Source organism: Cryptomeria japonica, chromosome 8 (assembly GCF_030272615.1).
Source record: "Cryptomeria japonica chromosome 8, Sugi_1.0, whole genome shotgun sequence".
Taxonomy (NCBI): Eukaryota; Viridiplantae; Streptophyta; class Pinopsida; order Cupressales; family Cupressaceae; genus Cryptomeria; species Cryptomeria japonica.
The window spans coordinates 403754674-403774791 of record NC_081412.1 but is presented as its reverse complement, the minus strand read 5'-3'; the positions used below and the strand labels follow the sequence as shown (position 1 = coordinate 403774791).

The 20118-nt window shown below is 33.7% G+C and overlaps 1 protein-coding gene across 1 annotated transcript in view; it reads right to left on the bottom strand.

The window, feature by feature from the left end:
• Nucleotides 1-20118, bottom strand: part of LOC131857684 (uncharacterized) — a 61016-nt gene that overhangs the window by 8276 nt on the left and 32622 nt on the right. Inside the window, exon 4 of the mRNA XM_059210386.1 lies at nucleotides 604-675. Within this exon, the coding sequence (XP_059066369.1) occupies nucleotides 604-675 (72 nt within the window). The remainder of the gene's footprint in view (nucleotides 1-603; nucleotides 676-20118) is intronic.

The window sequence follows — 20118 nt, the reverse complement described above, 5'->3', positions numbered from 1 at the left end:
TTCTATATATGTTACTCGATGTCATGAATAACTATATATGTTGTATCGGGTCTGTAACATCTTTAATCATATTGGTCCATGGCAACAATGATCTTCAGCGTGGATGAGGGCTTCTCCAATATGGATCAGATCTGCAACTTGTTCAATGTGGATGAGGACTTCTTCAACGTGGATAATCTTCCCCAATGATCTGCAACTTATTCCTCGACATCAATGACAAATATTTCAACACAACTACATGCATGCATGCATACATACATATATGTATACACACATGAATATGTACATACATATACATATGTATACATCTATATATAAACATATACATATATATAAATTTAGATGTACATCTACATTTACATCTATATATATACATACACTATATAAATATAGATGTACATATACATCTGCATCTACATCTATACATAAGCATATACATATACATATACACACATATAAATGATTAGCATACATATCCATTTTGTTATAGATGTTAGCTGCCTAAATTTACCTATAAAATGTGTCCAGCACTCAATCAGTTCACGTTCCAAATATGGCTAATATGATTTTTCATAGACGAGCTATATCAAAAAATAGCATTACCTTTGAGTGAGATGGATGGAACTTAATAGCACGGCTGCAGTCTCTGATAGATTCCTTCAACATGCCCATTTTCTGTAGAGTTGAATGACAGTATTAAATTTAAACGTACAATAACAAGCAAACAGTATGACGAAAAAATAAAGGATAAGCAATATAATTTGTGCTTGAAGTCATTTGTATTATATATAATGATATATGTGATCATATAACCAGTACCATCACACTAATGTTAATGTAGCTTATTGTTATGACTGTAACTAATTACAGTTAGTACTGTCATTCCAACCATGACAGAGATAGTATCATATCATATGCATCAGCACAGCATAAAATTCATAACAATATTTTGAATAAACATTTGCTTACGAGATTGAACTTGATTAATATATTTGCATGTGCTTTTGAGGTGAGATGGATGTATCAATGCATTTCATTGTATGTGCCTTCTTTTGAATGTTGAATGTTTTGATAGCAATGCAATTTCATTGCATATGCCTTCTTTTTAAAGTTTAATGCTTTAGGCTTTGTCCATGCAGTTTAGCCTTGTAGTAGATTATAGACAAAAGAACACATAATTGATAATTCTATGCTTAGCATTGCTTCCATGGTTCAATGTTTCAATGGTCACCTACAAAATCTACATACATTTTTCCTGTTAACTTATTTTAGTTTAAGAACTAAAATAGTGTTATAAAGTCATTTACAAAGTTTGGTATGTTGCTTTATCCGTTGGTTATTTACATGCTAGCAACCATTAAGATCCCTCGGTGTCTTTCCAAGCCCACTTTTAAGGGGGGGTAATTTTTCCTTGAAAAAAGTTGAGAGGTCAAAGTTTGATCGTTTTGGGACTTTAAGGTTTTTTCATCCACATAGCACAAGGTAGGGTTTTCAGTACATGAAGAAGCCTTCATATCTGGCGCAAGAACAGCAACAACACACCCCAGTTATTTACCTTATTGCGGATTTTCTGAGGAAGAATTGGCACGTAAGAGCACATTGCAAAAGGAGACAGAGGCTCCATGTTGAGGGATGAAATGAGGGGTTCGCCCACGTTGCGGACAAAGGGAGAATGGCATGGCATGATGTCAGGGCACATTGCAAAGACTCATTCAAGCTTTCCCCACATCGCCTGATCTGAGAGTTTTCTCCTCATCTTTGGCCAGGTATGCTTCATATTGCTTTATCACAGCTTGCTTTAAAGGTTGGGATTTTTAATGCATGTATCAGATGGAATAATATTGTGAGCTTAGAAGATTTTTTCACGATGCAAAAGATTTTTCTTGCATATTTTAGTGGTGAATATAAATGCATCTCCCACTGGCCATGCCAATGGAATGGAAGCAAATAGAGATGTTGTATGGAGCAGATGTGGAGAACAGGAGATTTGGAAATGAATTTCCATGAGAGTAGATGGAAACACCTAAGGGTTGGTCTCAAATTTGTATTCAAAATATGGTTAGACTGCCAAAGGAAATAACTACAGTACGCTATGTCCTAGAACACATATTTAAATATTTTGATATGGGAAAGCATTCGGCATGGGTTGGTTATTGCTAACTCTTCATGGTATGTCATACTTGATGGACAGTACATAAAATGATCGCTTGCTTTTGAGACACCTGGGCAACAAGAGTGTAGTGCACTGACCTCAGATAAGAACTGACATAATTGAGACTGCTACTATGTTGGGTAGACAAGCTAGATCAAAACCAACAGTTGCTGGATCTGGTGAAATCAGCGATCCATGGGGCACCTACATAAAAGTATTCAAGTCACAATTGAGGCAAAAGGCCTACTGAAGGTTAATTGGAATGTTTCTATTAAGGATGTCATTGAAGAGTCGCATGGAACACATAAAACAGGTTCAAGATCTTAGACCAATTTTTGATATGATGGCAATGGCACTTGAGAAGTTGTCTCCAATGCCAATTGTGGCAAGATCTTATTTTGGAGAAATATTTTTTCGCTCATATTATAGCTTCAAAGTGTGACAGACAAATTTTTAACATTAAAAGCAACAGTCTTCACACAAAGCACAGTGGACAGAATTTCATCAAGTAACCACAAAACACAGTCCACAGAGCCTAAAGACATGACAGACCTGTCAGAACAGAGAAGAGGGAAGTACAGTAGTACCTTCAGTTGTCTATGGCAATCATTTATGACACTGCAATGAGCAAGTTACAGTGATAGTTAAGAAAACAGTGAGATGGTCAAGCTGGTGACAACACCTATATAGTGACATTAGGTCTCTAAGCAAAAGGGCAGTCATGGCAGGTAATTTCATAGACAGTGACAAAGGACAGTCAAAGTTTAGGCATGAGAAATGATGGGCAAGAAGACACTCCTAAACAGGCTCAGAGAGCAGTGGTCTGAAGATCCAACAACTTCTAATGACAATGACATGCCAAAAGCATGGTACACTGAGTATTAAGAACCACAGGTGAGCATGAAGGATAGAGCGGAAAAAAAAAACACCAAAGGAGCAAAAACCATTCACAACTTCTTGAAAGGGTCAAACACCTTCATGCTAACTGGAGAAGACACTGTCCTTGCAAGGGAAATGCATTCATCAAGATTAAAAGAGTGTGAAGAAAGGAAGAGACCAAGGTCATTAAGCAAAAAGTGACACAGTTCCATACAAAGAAATAGAGGAAAGCTTCAGGAAGAATGTGTCATAATGCTAAGCAAGACAAATATGTGCAAGGGTTTAAACACAGTGACACACCAAACAAGTCACATAACAGTTCATGAATGGAATGGACAGTCCTCTTAAAAGGAGTAAGGAGGGCATGGAGTGTCATGTCCCCTCCTTGATCATTACATATCCTAAACGAAGTAATTATTAATATTAATTAATATAGTTATTACCACCGAATGATTATTTAAAAATTATTTATTAAATATTATTATTTAATTAATATTTATTACTAATCTTGAAATATTCAAATAAAAATAAAATTAATATTATATCATAAAAATAAATTATATATTAGATTATAAACATAGTTTACATAAACAAAATTTATATATTTAAAATAATAAATATACATATTAAATAAATATATAATTTATATATTTAATAATAAGAATAATAATAAAATTAACATAAAAAAGGATAAATATAAAGATTATTTAAGAATTGTTAGGCAACGATTTATTAAGAGCAATCACAATAGTCAATGCAAATTATCATTATAGCTGCTGGGAGGAAGGTTAATTAATTGGCTTGATCAACAACATATCTTGCAATCATAAGGAATTAATAGTTAATCGATATATCAAGATGTCAACAAAGCATATTGGAATCGATCAAGTAAAGGCATATTACCGATTTCCTAATCAATGAGGAAAACTAATTGAATAGACTAAATAAATATCCATCAAGGAAATCGGCTAAGGTGGAGATAACAAATGTAGTGGGTTATTAAAGACAACTATTAGTAAGACTTCTTAATCATGAAGAAACGCCATTAGCATATTATGAAGAGTCACGATTAGTATGATGGAGACCAACGATTATAATATGCAATATTTAATATGTGAGAGGTAGCGATTACTTAAGAATATCAGTCATTTTTGTTTAAAAGGGAGGACCGTATTGATAGAGCAGCGATTATGTTAAGAAGGGACCATTTGATCAGATTAGAACAGAACAGTTATTAATTTACAGGCAGTAACATCTTTGTTCTTGGTGGTATGCACGGTGATGTGCTAAATATGCATGCTTAATATATGGAAGCCTGATAATGCAATTTAATAACAATAATATTAACATAGACTGCATTATGTATGATAGTAATAGATAACTTCATAACAGTGGCAGACGAGATGTCAGATCTGTCTGTCCATCCAGCCACTAAATATATTAATAACTAATGTTTTTTAACAGTGGTAGTATTAATGATTTATACAAAAAGATAATTAGCAAATACGTTAGTAATTGGTTATATATATATATCTGTGTGTGTGTGTCTTGATAAAAAAAAAAATAATATATATGTGTGTGTGTGTGTCTGTGTGTGTGTAGATAAAAAAAATAATAATAATATTAGATAAAAATGAGAAAGAACTCTTAGGAAATAGTCAATAAGAGGAATAACAAAATTAATCGTCTAATGAGGAAAATACACAAGTACTCGTTAATAACTGATAAATTGAAGAATATAAATGACTGGCTTCATGTTTAGTCTCTCAATCAATTTTAGTATATTGAAATAGATTATCTATGTAATCAGGTAGGGGACATTACAAGTGGTATCAAAGCATAATCCTGCCATCCTGTGGGACAAAACTACAACATTGCTCTTTAATATGTGTGCACTATTCAAATGAATATTTCATTCCTTACAAGTGTCTTCCTACCTTGTGAATATTTGTGATTACTAGACTCAATCGTCATGTATGTTCTTTACCTAGCAGGTTTTCACAGGCACATGGCTCATGCCATACATATATTCATATAGGTTTCATACCTTGCCATGTATATGCTTCATGTTCTATGTGTATTTATATGCTCCCTGCTTTAAAGTTTATTTATGTGAATGCTTATGTATGTGCTTAATGCCTTGCTTGTATTTATGTGCTTACAAGTATACTTCATACCAAATGTGTATTCATTTGAATGCTTCTTTCCCTAAGTAAATAATTGACATTGTAATTCAAATAATGCCATATTAAATTGAATTCTTAACTTATAGATTGCAGTGATCTGATTCTTCGCCTTCCTCTAATACTTGCAAAGGCAGGGAGTGTGTGGGGGAAAGGCAGAGTAAATCGGTCACATGGCGGAAATGTCCCAAGACGGGTAGAAAACCTTGAGGGAGCCGCATGTAGACTGTGTCATGCGCCATTGGCCCAGTAAATCTTCCATCTTGTAACGTTTAGCAGAATAGGGAAGAGGAGTCTCATGTACCTATGGGAAGTAAATCATACAACAAATTAACAATTTATTCATTGTGGTTCTACTTTTGGTTGATCTAGAATAGTCCCAAAGATATGAATTGATTGGCAAGCGTGGATCAATCCAATGTGTTTTAAACTGCATACTTACTCTAAGTGTACTCTTCATATGTGTACTTGTGTTTGCCTTACACTCATTTACTCCATAAGGACATTTCTCATGTATGCTTAATGCCTACTAGCGTGTATTAGAGTGTAATGTTTCATGCTCTACGTGCTTAATGTATTCATTGCCTTATGCCTGACATATGTACTTCATGCCTTACGTGCATTCATGATTCATGACTTGCAACTATTCAGTCAGCGTTTGTTTCATGAATGCTCATATATTTGTATGTATGCTTCATGTCCTATATGATTTATGTGTATTCATATGAGTGTTTCATACCTTATGTGTATTCATATGTATGATTATAATGCAAGTGTTTCCATGTGTATATTCATGCCTTGCAATGTATATGCCTAATGTCTTGCTCATATCTATGTGTCATACATGTATAATTTATACTTCATGTGTTTTCATGTGAATGCCACTTGCCTTAAGTATATTCATGCGTATTCTCTATGCCCTATGTGTATACTTCATGTTTTTTGTGTGTACTTATTGCTTTAAGTGCATTCACGTACATTATATATATGTTTCTCTTAGATATATGTTTCATGTATATTTGCAGATAATTATGTGTTTTCTATATTATTAATCATTATTCCATAGATTGTAGGGATTCAATTCTTCTTCTTTCTCTAATACTTACAGAGATAGGGAGTGTGTGGAGGGGAGAGGCAGAGTAAACCGATCACATGACGATAATGTTCCAGAGGGGTAGAAAACCTTGCGGGAGCCGCATGTAGACTATGTCATGCGCCCTTGGCACAATAAATCTACCATCTTGTAAGGTAGAGGAGAATGAGGAAGAGGAGACTCATGCAATCTATGAGAGCTAAGCATACAACAGATTAACAACTATTCACCATATTTGATAATATTTTAACATTTCATTATGGGTGTTTTGTATGGATGATTATGAGAATGCCCAATGTTGTCATGTTTTCAGCATGTATGCTTCAATACTACGTGTATTCATATGTTTGCTTCATGTCTGATATGATTCAGCATGTATGCCTTGTGTCTTTATCTGTGCCTTATGACTGATGTGTCTTTAGTGTATCCACTCCATGAGTGCCTTTCTTATACATGCTTTGTACCTTATGTGTATTGCTTCAATCCTTACATGTCTTATACTTCGTGCCTCAATGTATTTGCATACTACTCTGTGCTTACATGAATACTCCATGCCTTACATCTATGCTCCATGCCTAACGTATATTACTTCATACATCATGCTTTTTGCACCTCTCATGTGTATTTAAGTGCATTGCTTCATGCTTACGTGTCTGTCGTGTATCATGCCTAACACATATACTTCATGCCTTACATGCATTTATATGTCTACATGTTTTATTCATGCCTTGAATGTATTCTTGTGGATGATTCGCATATATTTTCCATATATGATCCATACGTGTGTTTATGTATATATTTCATGCTTTGTATGCCCTATAGCTTAAGTGAATTTATATGCATTCACATATATACTTCCTGACTTAAGCGACTTCCTATGTGAACATGCTACTTAAGCAAATTCAAGTGTATACTCCATACTTTATGTACTACATGAATTTCACATGTAGATTGCAAGCCTTGATTGTGTTTACTTATATTACACATAAGCTTCACGTCTTGTGTATATTCATGTGTATCCCCCATGTTTTATGTAGATGCTTCTTGTCTTATATGCTTGGATTTACACCTTATGTGTATTCATATGTATGACTCATGACTTATGTATTCATGTGTATGCTTGATGCATTGGGCTGTACATAGAGTGTTTACTCCGTGTGTGTTTCATATACATGCTTTGCACATCCATGTGACATGTAAGCTTCAATATTTCCATGTATACTTCAAGCCCTGCATGTGTTTAAATGACTTTGTGTGTATTACTTCATGCCATCCATGTCTTACATACTCTTAATGCATCATGCTTCATGTGTACTAAATGTATTCAAGCTTCATGCCTCATTATCTTTTACATGTATTGTGTGTATACTTCATGTATGCTTTGTGTCTATATAAATATGTATACCTTGTGTTTATTGGGAGATGACTCAGTGTAAGGAAGTTGTCAATTGCTTGAGGACAAGCAATTTCGGAAAGGGCGGACTGTCATGTCCCCTCCTTGATCATTATATATATATATATATCCTAAACAAAGTAATTATTAATATTAATTAATATAGTAATTACAATCGAATGACTATTTGAAATTTATTTATTAAATATTATTATTTAATTAATATTTATTACTAATATTGAAATATTCAAATAAAAATAAAATTAATATTATATCATAAAAATAAATTATATATTAGATTATAAACATAGTTTACATAAACAAAATTTATATATTTAAAATAATAAATATACATATTAAATAAATATATAACTTATATATTTAATAATAAGAATAATAATAAAATTAACATAAATAAGGATAAATATAAAGATTATTTAAGAATTGTTAGGCAACGATTTATTAAGAGCAATCACAATAGTCAATGCAAATTATCATTATAGCTGCTGGGAGGAAGGTTAATTGATTGGCTCGATCAACAACATATCTGGCAATCATAAGGAATTAATAGTTAATCGATATATCAAGAAGTCAACAAAGCATATTGGAATCGATCAAGTAAAGGCATATTACCAATTTCCTAATCAATGAGGAAGACTAATTGAATAGACTAAATAAATATCCATCAAGGAAATCGGCTAAGGTGGAGATAACAAATGTAGTGGGTTATTAAAGACAACCATTAGTAAGACTTCTTAATCATGAAGAAATGCCATTAGCATATTATGAAGAGTCACAATTAGTATGATGGAGACCAACAATTATAATATGCAATATTTAATATGTGAGAGGTAGCAGTTACTTAAGGATATCAGTCACTTTTGTTTAAAAGGGAGGACCATATTGATAGAGCAGCGATTATGTTAAGAAGGAACCATTTGATCAGAGCAGCGATTATGTTAAGAAGGAACCATTTGATCAGAGCAGCGATTATGTTAAGAAGGGACCATTTGATCAGATTAGAACATAACAGTTATTAATTTACAGGCAGTAACATCTTTGTTCTTGGTGGTATGCACGGTGATGTGCTAAATATGCATGCTTAATATATGGAAGCCTGATAATGCAATTTAATAACAATAATATTAACATAGACTGCATTATGTATGATAGTAATAGATAATTTCATAACAGTGGCAGACCAGATCTGACATATGTCAGATCTGTCTGTCTATTCCAACCACTAAATATATTTATAACTAATGGTTTTTAACAGTGGTAGTATTAATGATTTATATAAAAAGATAATTAGCAAATACATTAGTAATTGGTTATATATATATATATATATCTTGATAAAAAAATTAATAATAATATTAGATAAAAAATCAGAAAGAACTCTTAGGAAATAGTCAATAAGAGGAATAACGAAATTAATCGTCTAATGAGGAAAATACATAAGTACTCGTTAATAACTAATAAATTGAAGAATATAAATGACTGGCTTCATGTTTAGTCTCTCAATCAATTTTAGTATATTGAAATAGATTATCTATGTAATCAGGTAGGGGACATTACATGGAGTGTAGAGATGAAGGGTATTGCCTATTGTATGTATTTTACTGAGTTTTGCTTGTAAAGCCTCCATTATATGTCTAATGGTCAAACATCTTTAGGCAGAAAACACTTACAAAGTGGAGGTCATTGATGGTGTTTATATTCAAACAGATTTTAGATGTGAAAAATACAACGTTTGCCTTCTAAAAACCACCCCAAACTAAACCTTTTTGTGAAACAATTATGCAAAACATTGAGTTCCACAATTAGTGTTGGTTAATGGGCAATTGTGTGTATAGAAAGCAGTATTGCGGGCCAAAATATCAATTTGGTACATCACCATCATAGCTGTAGGTTCTTTTTTTAAAGCATTCCTCACTTTTTCCTCGAGAAATATCAGTTTAGAATAGAATTTAGGAAGCAAACATAGGAACTAGCCTTCTCTAAAGGTTCACTTTCATTATAGAACCTGAAAGTGATCTAATGTTTAACTGGGTTGCTGAGTTAAGAGCTCAACTAGGTTACAAGCTTTACTGATAACAATTCCATGATATAAATTGGGGTTAGTTAATTTGTTTCAGTTTGCTTAAAAAAAATTGAATTGGATAGGAAAAACAAGAATGAATGGATGAAGAGAATTATTATGACCATGTTCGCAAACTCAGACTCAACAAACCACAAAAAATTGACTTAGCGTAAACCCAACAACTTAAAAAATAGTTAAATTTATAAAAAAAAAAAGAGGGAAAAAAGAAAGAAAGAAAGAAAGAAAAACATAACATTATGCAGAATACAGCTACAAAATGAATCAAATGAATTTGGTGGGTTTAGCAGTGTCCCTAGTACATACACAAATGAAGACTTTCAAAACCACAGATACCTTCATGGTGCACACCATTTTCATAATTTTTAATTCTTTTAAAGGCAAATAACAGTGCTTATATAGCCAAAAAAAGCATTTTTGGAATCTTTAATCTATGTTTTTATGCACCACACGAGTCAAGGGCTCAGAATCACCAAGCCCCCAATGAGTACTCCCCAAAAATCATCAAACATTCACCATAGAACTTAGTGACTTGCCAATTACTCACTGAGTCTGCTAACTATGATTATGACTATCAACACAAAGTAGACCAAAGAAAATCCCATATATTCTTGAAGTGCTTAAAGTTAGGCAAATGTTGCAACTGAAATCTAAAAATTTTGTGGAAATCTCAATCTAGATAAAAATGTAAAACAACTTCAAATATTTAAAACTGAAATGCCATATAATTGTGAAATAGTGAAACGAATGTAATGTTTGAAATCTAAAATCTATTATATATGCCAACATATATTTCATATAGATTTTTTAGTGGCTAATAGTTGAAATTTGGGAATCAAAACTTGGCTGACAGTACAAGATTTAAGGCAACCTAAATTGTCACATTTTTTACAAAATTTTGTTTTAGTCTTGTTGGTTGAAAATTTTGTACACTCGGGGAAATATACAAAATTGTGGTTTCAACCACAGCGTGTGAGTAAAACTCTCCTAATTAAGGGAAGGCTCCCTCTATCTAACTACAACTTTGAAAATAAAATAGGATGGGACAGCAATCTTTCTTCTTCTTTCAAGAAAGACTATCATTTTCTCTTCACAGAAAAGTGATAGCGATTTGATATAAAACAGCAGTAACAACTTTCGAAATGAAATGAGAGAAAGGAAATGAAGTTTCCTGAAAACTCAAAGACTTCCGTCACTTCCTTCGAGACAGGACAACAATATCAAGCTCAAAGACTTGATTATATGAAGTCCTATCTACCCTTTTCTATACTAATTCTATCAAGAACAAATTATAATAGCTCAAAGACTGGAATATCTTATTCTTTTCTACTTAAAACAATGGGAAGTAGTATAAGCTCAAAGACTCACAGCTATTTCTCACAAAATCTGCTCCTAAATTCTCTTAAGAACAAGTGAAAGCACAAAGACTTACAACTTCTCTCAACAGAATATTTATTTTAATCTATATTAACCACAAATACTTGCAACACAAAGACTGCAAATCAAATGTGATTAAGCTCTTTAAGAAACACTTGCAAGAAAGATAATATAGAACACAAACTCAAGTATGTAGCACAAAGACTCAAAGCTTGAGCAATTTCCTTCTATTCCTTTCAATTCTTGAATTTATACATGAAAGCTCAAAGACTTCTTTGCTGTAAATTTGGCAGAGTTTTTGCTTGCTTTCCAAAAATTGAAAATTACAATAGACCCCTCAAGTATTTATGGGAGAGGAGTCATGAGAAAAAGGTGGGAGGACCCCAACTAACTTGAGAAATTCTCTCAACCACCGAGACTTATTCAATAACTAACTATGACTTATTCCAACTACTGTCCTAATTGAACACAACTCCTTTGACTGTGATGATCTTCATGTCGCTTCAGGATGCTAGAACTTGAAGTATTCTGAATTGGTAAAGACATCTTGAACCGGAACGGGAACTTGCATCCTTGTCTTCTTGCTTGGGGTAGTACTATCTTTTCAGGAGGGAAAGGGTTGCCTTCCTCTTTTCATGTCATGACCATCTTTGTCTTGAAAGCATTCTATGCTCTCAACCATGAATTGTTGTTGTATCTCTTCTTTGTATCATCCTTCATTCTTGAAATCTTCTTGCAAAATAAGGCCCATGCCTTAATCCATTGATTTGGTAGATCGTGTGTGCAAACCGGACTGACAAGAGAAGAGATAAATTGATGCAAAAATGGGCTCACAAGTGAATTTCGGGTTTTGGAAGCTGCACATGTGTGGGAAAAACAAGAGCATAAACTTGCAATTGTGGGGAGCAAACATGCAACTTCATATACGTAATGGGTAACTACAAGTTTGCACTTGTAATTGGACCTTTAAAACTCAATTTCAAGTGTTTTTTGAGTGCACTTTGGACCAATTTCGGGTTTTGGATGACTGACTGCAGGTAGACTTTAAATGGGAAAAATGAATGAAGGTGTGAAATAAGTGGATGAAATGGTGGGAATAGGGATCTTGATATGAGAGAAATGAAGCTTATGACCAAAAACAACAAGTGTGGATGGTTATTAATGGATTTTTGAAGAACTTTTCCATGTTGATCACATGAAAAATGGGAAGAACTTTTACTTGTAACCAAGTTTTAAAAACCCGGTTTTGAAAGAATGAATATTTTCCAATTTAGAAACTTGGAGTTTCACCAAAAGATGATTAAAATATTCCAACCAAAGGGGAAGATCAATTATTTTCATCCTACTTGTAATCGGGATTTAAAATCCCAAATACAAGTAAAGAGAGAAAATGGGGAAGAACAATGCAATTCACAAATTGCCTTGCAAGGGGAAAATCTCTCTCACAAAACCGATTTTTGGGGCAAAATAATCATATACAAATTTACAACCAAAAAGGAAAAACAAGAAGACAAGAAAAGAAGAAAATGAAACAAAGAAAGAAAAGAAATCAAACCTTGCTTCAAACTAAAAATACCTCTTCAAAAAGATGATCAATCTTTGAAAGAAGGAAGGAGAACTCTTAAAAAGAAATTACCCGCATTCCAAAACCCTAGCCACGTTTTACCAGAACGCATTGGGCAGCAAAACGTGGCACCAAATGCAAACTTAATGGCACGAGAAGTGATCAATCCTCCATCAAACTCCAACGCCTTAGCATAATAAGCAAAAACGCCTAAAGGAGAGATGAAAACGTGGAAACTTGGGAAAGAAAATCGTGGTTTTGGCAAAAAATGTTTTTGCTGTTAAAACCCCATAAAACCAGCAATAATGTCTTCCAAATGGCATGAAGAGAGTTGGAAAATGCATGAAAATAGCAAGGAATCCAAAACGCCTTCCTCCTCCTTGAATTTCTCCACAAAAATCGTTGGAAATCTTCAACAAAATCCTCCAATATTGCTGGTCGGGTTTTAGAAAAGAACAAGTAGTTTAAAATTGCATGCAATAAGGAAAATCAGGTTTTTGAGAGCAAACAACAAGTTTAAAATGTTACTTTTCTCTCAACAAGGCAAAATTGGGATTTAAAAATGCAACTACAAGTTTAAAATTTCACTTTTTCCATCAACAAGGCAAAATCGGGTTTTAAAAATGCAATTACAAGTTTAAAATTCCCCAATTTGCACTTTATGGAGAAAATCGGGTTTTTTGGGCAAAATAGCAAGTTTAAAATGTCACTTTATTTCAATTCTAGGCAAAATCGGGTTTTGGAGAGAGATGTGCAAGTTACAAATTACTTGTAAAGGGAAAATAAAATCCCTACAACAAGTTTTAATAACTTGCACATATGTAATAAAGGTTTAAAATCCCTATTACAAGCAAAAGACATTAAAGTAGGGGTTTTAGAAAAGAATTACAAGTTTAATTGTAACTTATCCAAAAAATCCCTACTTTAACTTAAAAAGCCAAAAAGCATCAAGGGGGAAATAAAAAGAAAATTACAAGTTCTTATTTTTCAATAAAGTGCACTTGTAATTAGCCAAAAATTTCCCTAAAAAGACCAAAACAATGGAAATCATTAAAACTTGCAATTCAAGAGAAATTTTCCACCTGCAGTCAGAGAGAAAAAACCCGAAATTGAAGGAAAGACATAGCAAACGAATCTAGAATTAGACAAAATTCGAAACGTGGTTCGAGGATGGACTATGGATCAAGCCAGTCCAAGGATTAGTCGAAATTATGCCTCAGGAAGTGTGCTATAGAATATAATTTTCATTTTTTCACAAAAATTTCATGTAATGGTCCTTCATTTTTGAAAACAAAAATGAGGACAACAAGTCTATATTTAAATCGCTAGAGAATTTATTTTATTAAAAAATTTAACTCAAAACTTTGCCACAATATTTGAAACATGATTAGATTAGATTTGTGAAAATTTTATAAGTTATTGTAGAAATCTAAATTAATTCGGCAATAATATATCATAATTATTAATTACTTAAGGGTCATATTAATAAGCTTTGGTTGCCACCATTAATTTAAAATATAATCCAACGGTCCCGATTGCATTCCATGAGCTAAAATGTACCTACAACTTGTAATGCTAATGGGAGCTGAAATTTCATTTGTATTGTTGATCGCAATATAAAGCAACAATCTAAAATAAATTTTGGGCCCCATGAGAATTACAAAATGTAGGTACATTTTTATCTCATAAAATACAATGAGGGTTGTGTTTTGACGTTTCCACACATTGCCCCATTGCAAATGGGGACCCCCACTTTTTTCTAATTTCTAGGATAGTTGTAGAGTCTTTAGCTATTAGCCTTTCACTTGGAAGAGGTGTAGTATTTTAGGTGGCCAAGAAGTAATCTAGTCATGTCTCTCTATTTGGGATGAAGTGAGATCAGTTAGTTCTCAAGGCTTACAAAGTGAACAATTCATGATGATCATTACATTTGATCATCTTTTGCTTCCAAAATCAAAAATGAAATGCAAATTTGGCTAAGGCAAGTTGATTTTAGAGGTCAACATTCTAAGGAAAAAGGGGGCCGGAGTTGAAATTATCATGAGAAGCCTGCAGCAAATGGATCAAGACAGCAAAAGTTGCCATTTTGGAAGACTTCCTTTGACACCCCAAAAGAGCGAACTAAGACTCCCTTTGCCCTCCCAAATCAGAGACCCAAGATTTTCCACTTCCCTTGACCCCTTATATCAGCGAACTAAGGTTTTGGATTGCATTATTTTGAATGAGATCATGATTTTGCCAAGTGCATTGCTAAAAAGTTCAATCAATAGCAAGTGTGGAAGGATATCAATCACTCCCAATGGAAGGTCAAATCCACGAATTAAGAAATGGCGATTTCCTTTGATTGCCCAAATCAGCAACTTAAGGCATTTGGGATCATCTCCTTTGACCCCTCCAAAGAGCGACCTAAGGTATTTCATTTCCTTTGAAGGTCTAGCTCAGCGAACTAAGATGTTCCACTTTCAATGAAGCTCCCAATGTACGAATTAAGCATTTTGGATCTCACTTCCTTTGACACCCAAAAAGTGCGACTTAAGGATTGGGTTATTTCCTTTGACACCCCAAATGTGCAACTTAAGGATTTTTACTTCCTTTGATGACCTAAAAGAGCGACTTAAGGAAATATGATTTTGTAAAGGGAAACATTTGATATGTGCGCCACCATGAATGGACCCCACGATGATAGAGGAAGAACGTTTTTATTTAAATTTGAATTGGAAGAATCAAGTCAGCCTTGAGCTTTTAATTTGCAAATCATTAAATGAGATCCAAGTTTGCCTTGTGATGAGTTATAATTCCCCCTTGAGTGACTACAAAGCTATGTTAATCATTGCATTTGATCAACATAGAATCGATATTGTGAATGATCTCAATCAGGCAGCAACTTTGATCAACAAAGCAGCAATTCCATTCCAAGCAAATATTGCCAAAATCGTCATTGCTAGGACAGCGAATTCATTCTCCATTGGCAGCGACTTTGATCAGGCTTAGCACCTAACGATTTGCTTGGTAATTGACATTCAAACCTCAGGAAACTCCATCTACAATCAGCATTGGCAATCAAAGCTTGAGGATTAATGAGTTCAAATTAGCATCAGCAACCTTGCAACATCAAGAACAGCGATCAGCGCACAAAATCAGACTCAAATTGATGAGAATCAAGTCAAAAGGAGGGAAGTCAGACTTAAAATCAGATGTTTCCATGATCAGAAAATTCATTTCCAGATTTAGGAAGGATAGTGGGAAGCTTGATTAAGTACTTTTTACAATGTTTTGATTCAAATTATATTTGTTTCCAGGTTTGATGCAAGGAAGATGAGCATGCAAAGGAATGAGAAGAAAGTCAAGACTTCAAGGCATGGAAGGAACATCACACCCACATGCAAGAGGGCGAGTCAACGCATTGAGGATGAGCAAGTAGCAAAGGCAACAGAAGCATAGGATCATCAAGCACGAAGCAATACAAGGCAAGAGAAGAGATCAAGGAGAGCACAAGAAAACTCGAAGCTTGGAATAAAGGATTTCACCCCATGAAGAGGATAATATTATACAATGAAGATCAAGCACACAAGGAATGAATTTTTCACAATCTTGAATTTCCTCCAGAAATCCAAGAATCACTGCCAGTAATCAAAGATGGAAGCTCTAGGGCGAGGGTGATCAAGTCAAGAAGATGATGCAATTTGGGAGTATCTCCCACCATCACCCCATTCTTCACCTCAAGCACCTAGAAATGTTGAGTATCAAGAGATATGCCTCATTCACCTATCTTTGTGATGAGTTACAAAGATCAAGCAAGCTAAGGTGGCATCCATTCATCACTTATCCAATCATATTATTCCAAGCTAAGGCGTCCAAATTCAATTTACCTAACTCATCTATCAAAGAGAATAACTACCACATGGGCACAAAGTTCGATGTACCTACCCTCACCATCTATTGGTCAATTATTCAAGGAAAGACAATTGTCCCATAAAATGTAATTTTATCATTGGTCAAGAATTAAATGCTTTGTAATGGGTGTAACAAACCCTAATTAGGCTTTCTATCTTTCAATCTTGGCCATTGATTGTGAATCAATCTAAGCCACTCAATTGTAATGAGAGCACTATATTAGGCTCCATTCTTTCATTTGAAAGGGTTAATAGTTTTCATAGTTAAGAGTTAAGAGTTCAATAGCAGTAAGAGTAGAGTAGGAAGAGAAGGCAAAGATTGTTGCAAAGACTTTGTTGTAAGAAGCATGTAAACTTCATTGAAGATATGGTGAACTCTACGTGTTGATTCAACAATTTGCATGGTCTACTTCTTGTTTAATTTTCATGTTGTTTAGATGAATGGAAGAACTTTGTGCATGATGAATGGTGAAATTCATATAGCTATACTACTAACACTTTGTTGATTGTAAAGTGCCTTGTGTAGTCAACTGGATCCATTTTAGCCAAGCTTAACTTCAATTATCATTCCTTCATTGATATACTTCACCTAGAGGGTATCTATGTTTGTACTGGTGATTTGAAAATCATTAGCTATCCCTAGAAGATCGCACTAGCCTTGTGGAGTTGTTGCTTTGCCATGCAAAGCAAAGTTTAGTTGAATTTCATCAAAGATGGTGCATTGCTCTTACATTCCTAGAGTCAAATTAGCTTTCTCAATCCTCATCCTTTTTTCCTTTTTTAAATTTTAAGTTAAGTGAAATCCCACATTCCAGGACTATTCAAGCATTCAAGATTCAATGTAAGTCCACCTTGTGATTCCAGCAATATCACATCATATACAACTGAGTCTATTGAAGAGCACGTTGAGACCTGACATTCGGAACCTTGGAGTCATCCCATTTGATTGCGCAACTTAGCACTTGGGAAGTCTTTGTTCCAAAGAGGATAGAATACTTAGTATTTTATTCTATGTTGCATAGTGCATAAAAACAGCATCAACGGGTTGTAATATTATATTTTAAATTCATGGTAGCAAAAAAATATTATAGTCTACCCCTTAAAACCATCAACGATTTCCACCTTCAAGCCTCTACTTTTCTATAAGAATTCTATATTTTTAAATGGAAGGATTCACCATGGTAATTAATGAATTTTCCTATTATTGTCCAAGATTTGCCAAGATTTTCTACAAAAAAATTATGATTTAAAAAAAATTGCTGATAAAACAAAAAAAAATTCAAAAAAATGCAAAGATTTGCCAATAGAAATGAATATATTTTTTTAAAAAATGAAAGATTCATATCATTTTTTGAGGGAGTGTTTCTTAAAATTATCCCTATATCTGATATTACTAAAAACTATTAAACTTTTGGCTTTAAAAGTAGAAAGTGAAGAAACTCTAACATTGGTCATAAATGAATGTTCAAAAGAAAAGGAAATAAATGTCCCAAGTTATGAACACCACCTTAGGCTCAAATATCCAGCATGATATAGATGTGGTCCTTGGCTCAAACTACAGTAATTGTAGACATGCACATTACATCCATCCAAAAAATATAAAGACACTTCTAAGGTCTAAGGCACTAATTGTAACTACTTTCCCTTCATAACTCATTCCCTTTTTGCATAAGGCCAATTTCTTTATAGACGCCTCTCATTTCCTATCAATGAGATTCATTTGGATATGGACACATTGACCAATATGTGGATTGGGCTCACTTTGTTACTGAGTTTGTGAGGAAACATGGATGAATCCAAACTGGCCTGAGCTAGGTTCTAGTCCCAATCTAGGTTCATATTAGGTTATCCTTGCCTAGCCATTACACCTTGTACATCTTACATGTGCCTAGGCCAAACAGCCACACCCTAGATGAACCCATAATATTGCAAATTTAAAAGTGCATTTAAAATAGACAAAAGAAATAATCAAAATTTAACTAACCATAAAAATGCAATTTTTGAACGATTTGGAGCTTGGTTAGAAGTAATTCTCACCTTGTTGAATAAAATAATCAAGCCAATTTGTCCTACTAGTTGAGCTCTTGCACCTTATTTGTGCTTTTCTAAAATCTAAATCATCTTCATATAACTCTCTCATGGAGTTAAATCTAGGAATTCCTATTCTCATCTCATTCAACAAAGGCACCTTCTACTCAATGCATCAACTACGCTATTTGATCTACCCCTCTTATAATTTACAACAAATAAAGAAATTTAACCCAATTCATTGTTTTTGGTTCAACTTCTCTTATTTGTTCCTAAACTACAATGCCTAATTATATGTGAATAGAATAAATTATTCGGGTAGCAAATAATGTCTCCACCTCTTAAGTACTTAAATAATTGCATAAATCTCTTTTTCATAGGCCAAATACTCCCTCTTGGCTTCATTTAGCTTCTCACTGAAATATGCAATTGCTTAGCTTCTTGGATCATAACTCCTATTGTTGTTCCACTTGCATTAATATCCACTTGAAACACTTTGTTGAAATCTAGCAATACTAGAACTAGTTGTTCCATCATGTTCCCCTTCAAAATATGAAAACATTTATCTACTACAACTATCTAAAGAAACTCATTCCAACCACCCTTCATTGTTTCTGTGATAGGTGCACAAACACCACTAAAAATTTTAATAAAATTTCTATACAAATTTACAAATCCATGGTAAAAATTTCATATGTGCTCCTTGGTGATGGCCACTCCACAATAGCTCTTACCTTTTCAAGATCCATCTACAAACCTTCTTAGAAAATTAGAAAGCCCAAATACACTAACTTCCTCTTCATAAAACTACACTTTTTCAAGTTAACTAGAAATTTCTCTTCATTCAATCTTTGTAAAATTAACCTTAAACACATCAAATGTACTTCCTTTGTTCTACTAAAAAGAAAAATTTCATCCAAATAAACAATTACAAACATACTAAGAAATGTCTTGAAAAATTTGTTCATCAGTCTCATGAATGTGCTTGGTGCATTGATCAATACAAATGACATAATAAACCATTCCTACAACTTATCCTTTGTTTTGAATGCCGTTTTCCACTAGCCCCCTTCTCTAATCCAAATTTGGTAATATCCACTCTTCATATCAGCCATTGTGAAGCATTTGGCCCCACTTAGGCAATCCATTAAATCATACGTTCAAGGTAATGAAAATATATACTTTATTATTATCTTCTTAATGGCTCATTAATCCATGCACATATGCCATTCTCCCTCCTTGGTTGCTAATATAAGTGGTACAACACATGGGCTCAAACTCTCCCTTATCAAACCCATGTTAGACACTCTTGAACTTGTCTCTTCACTTCCTCACTCTCTGTATGCATCATTCTATATGTTGCCTTATTCAATAAACTTTCTCCAAGAATTAAATCTATATGATGGTTGATGCTCCTAGTGGCAACCCATCCAACAATTCCTTCTAAAAGAAATT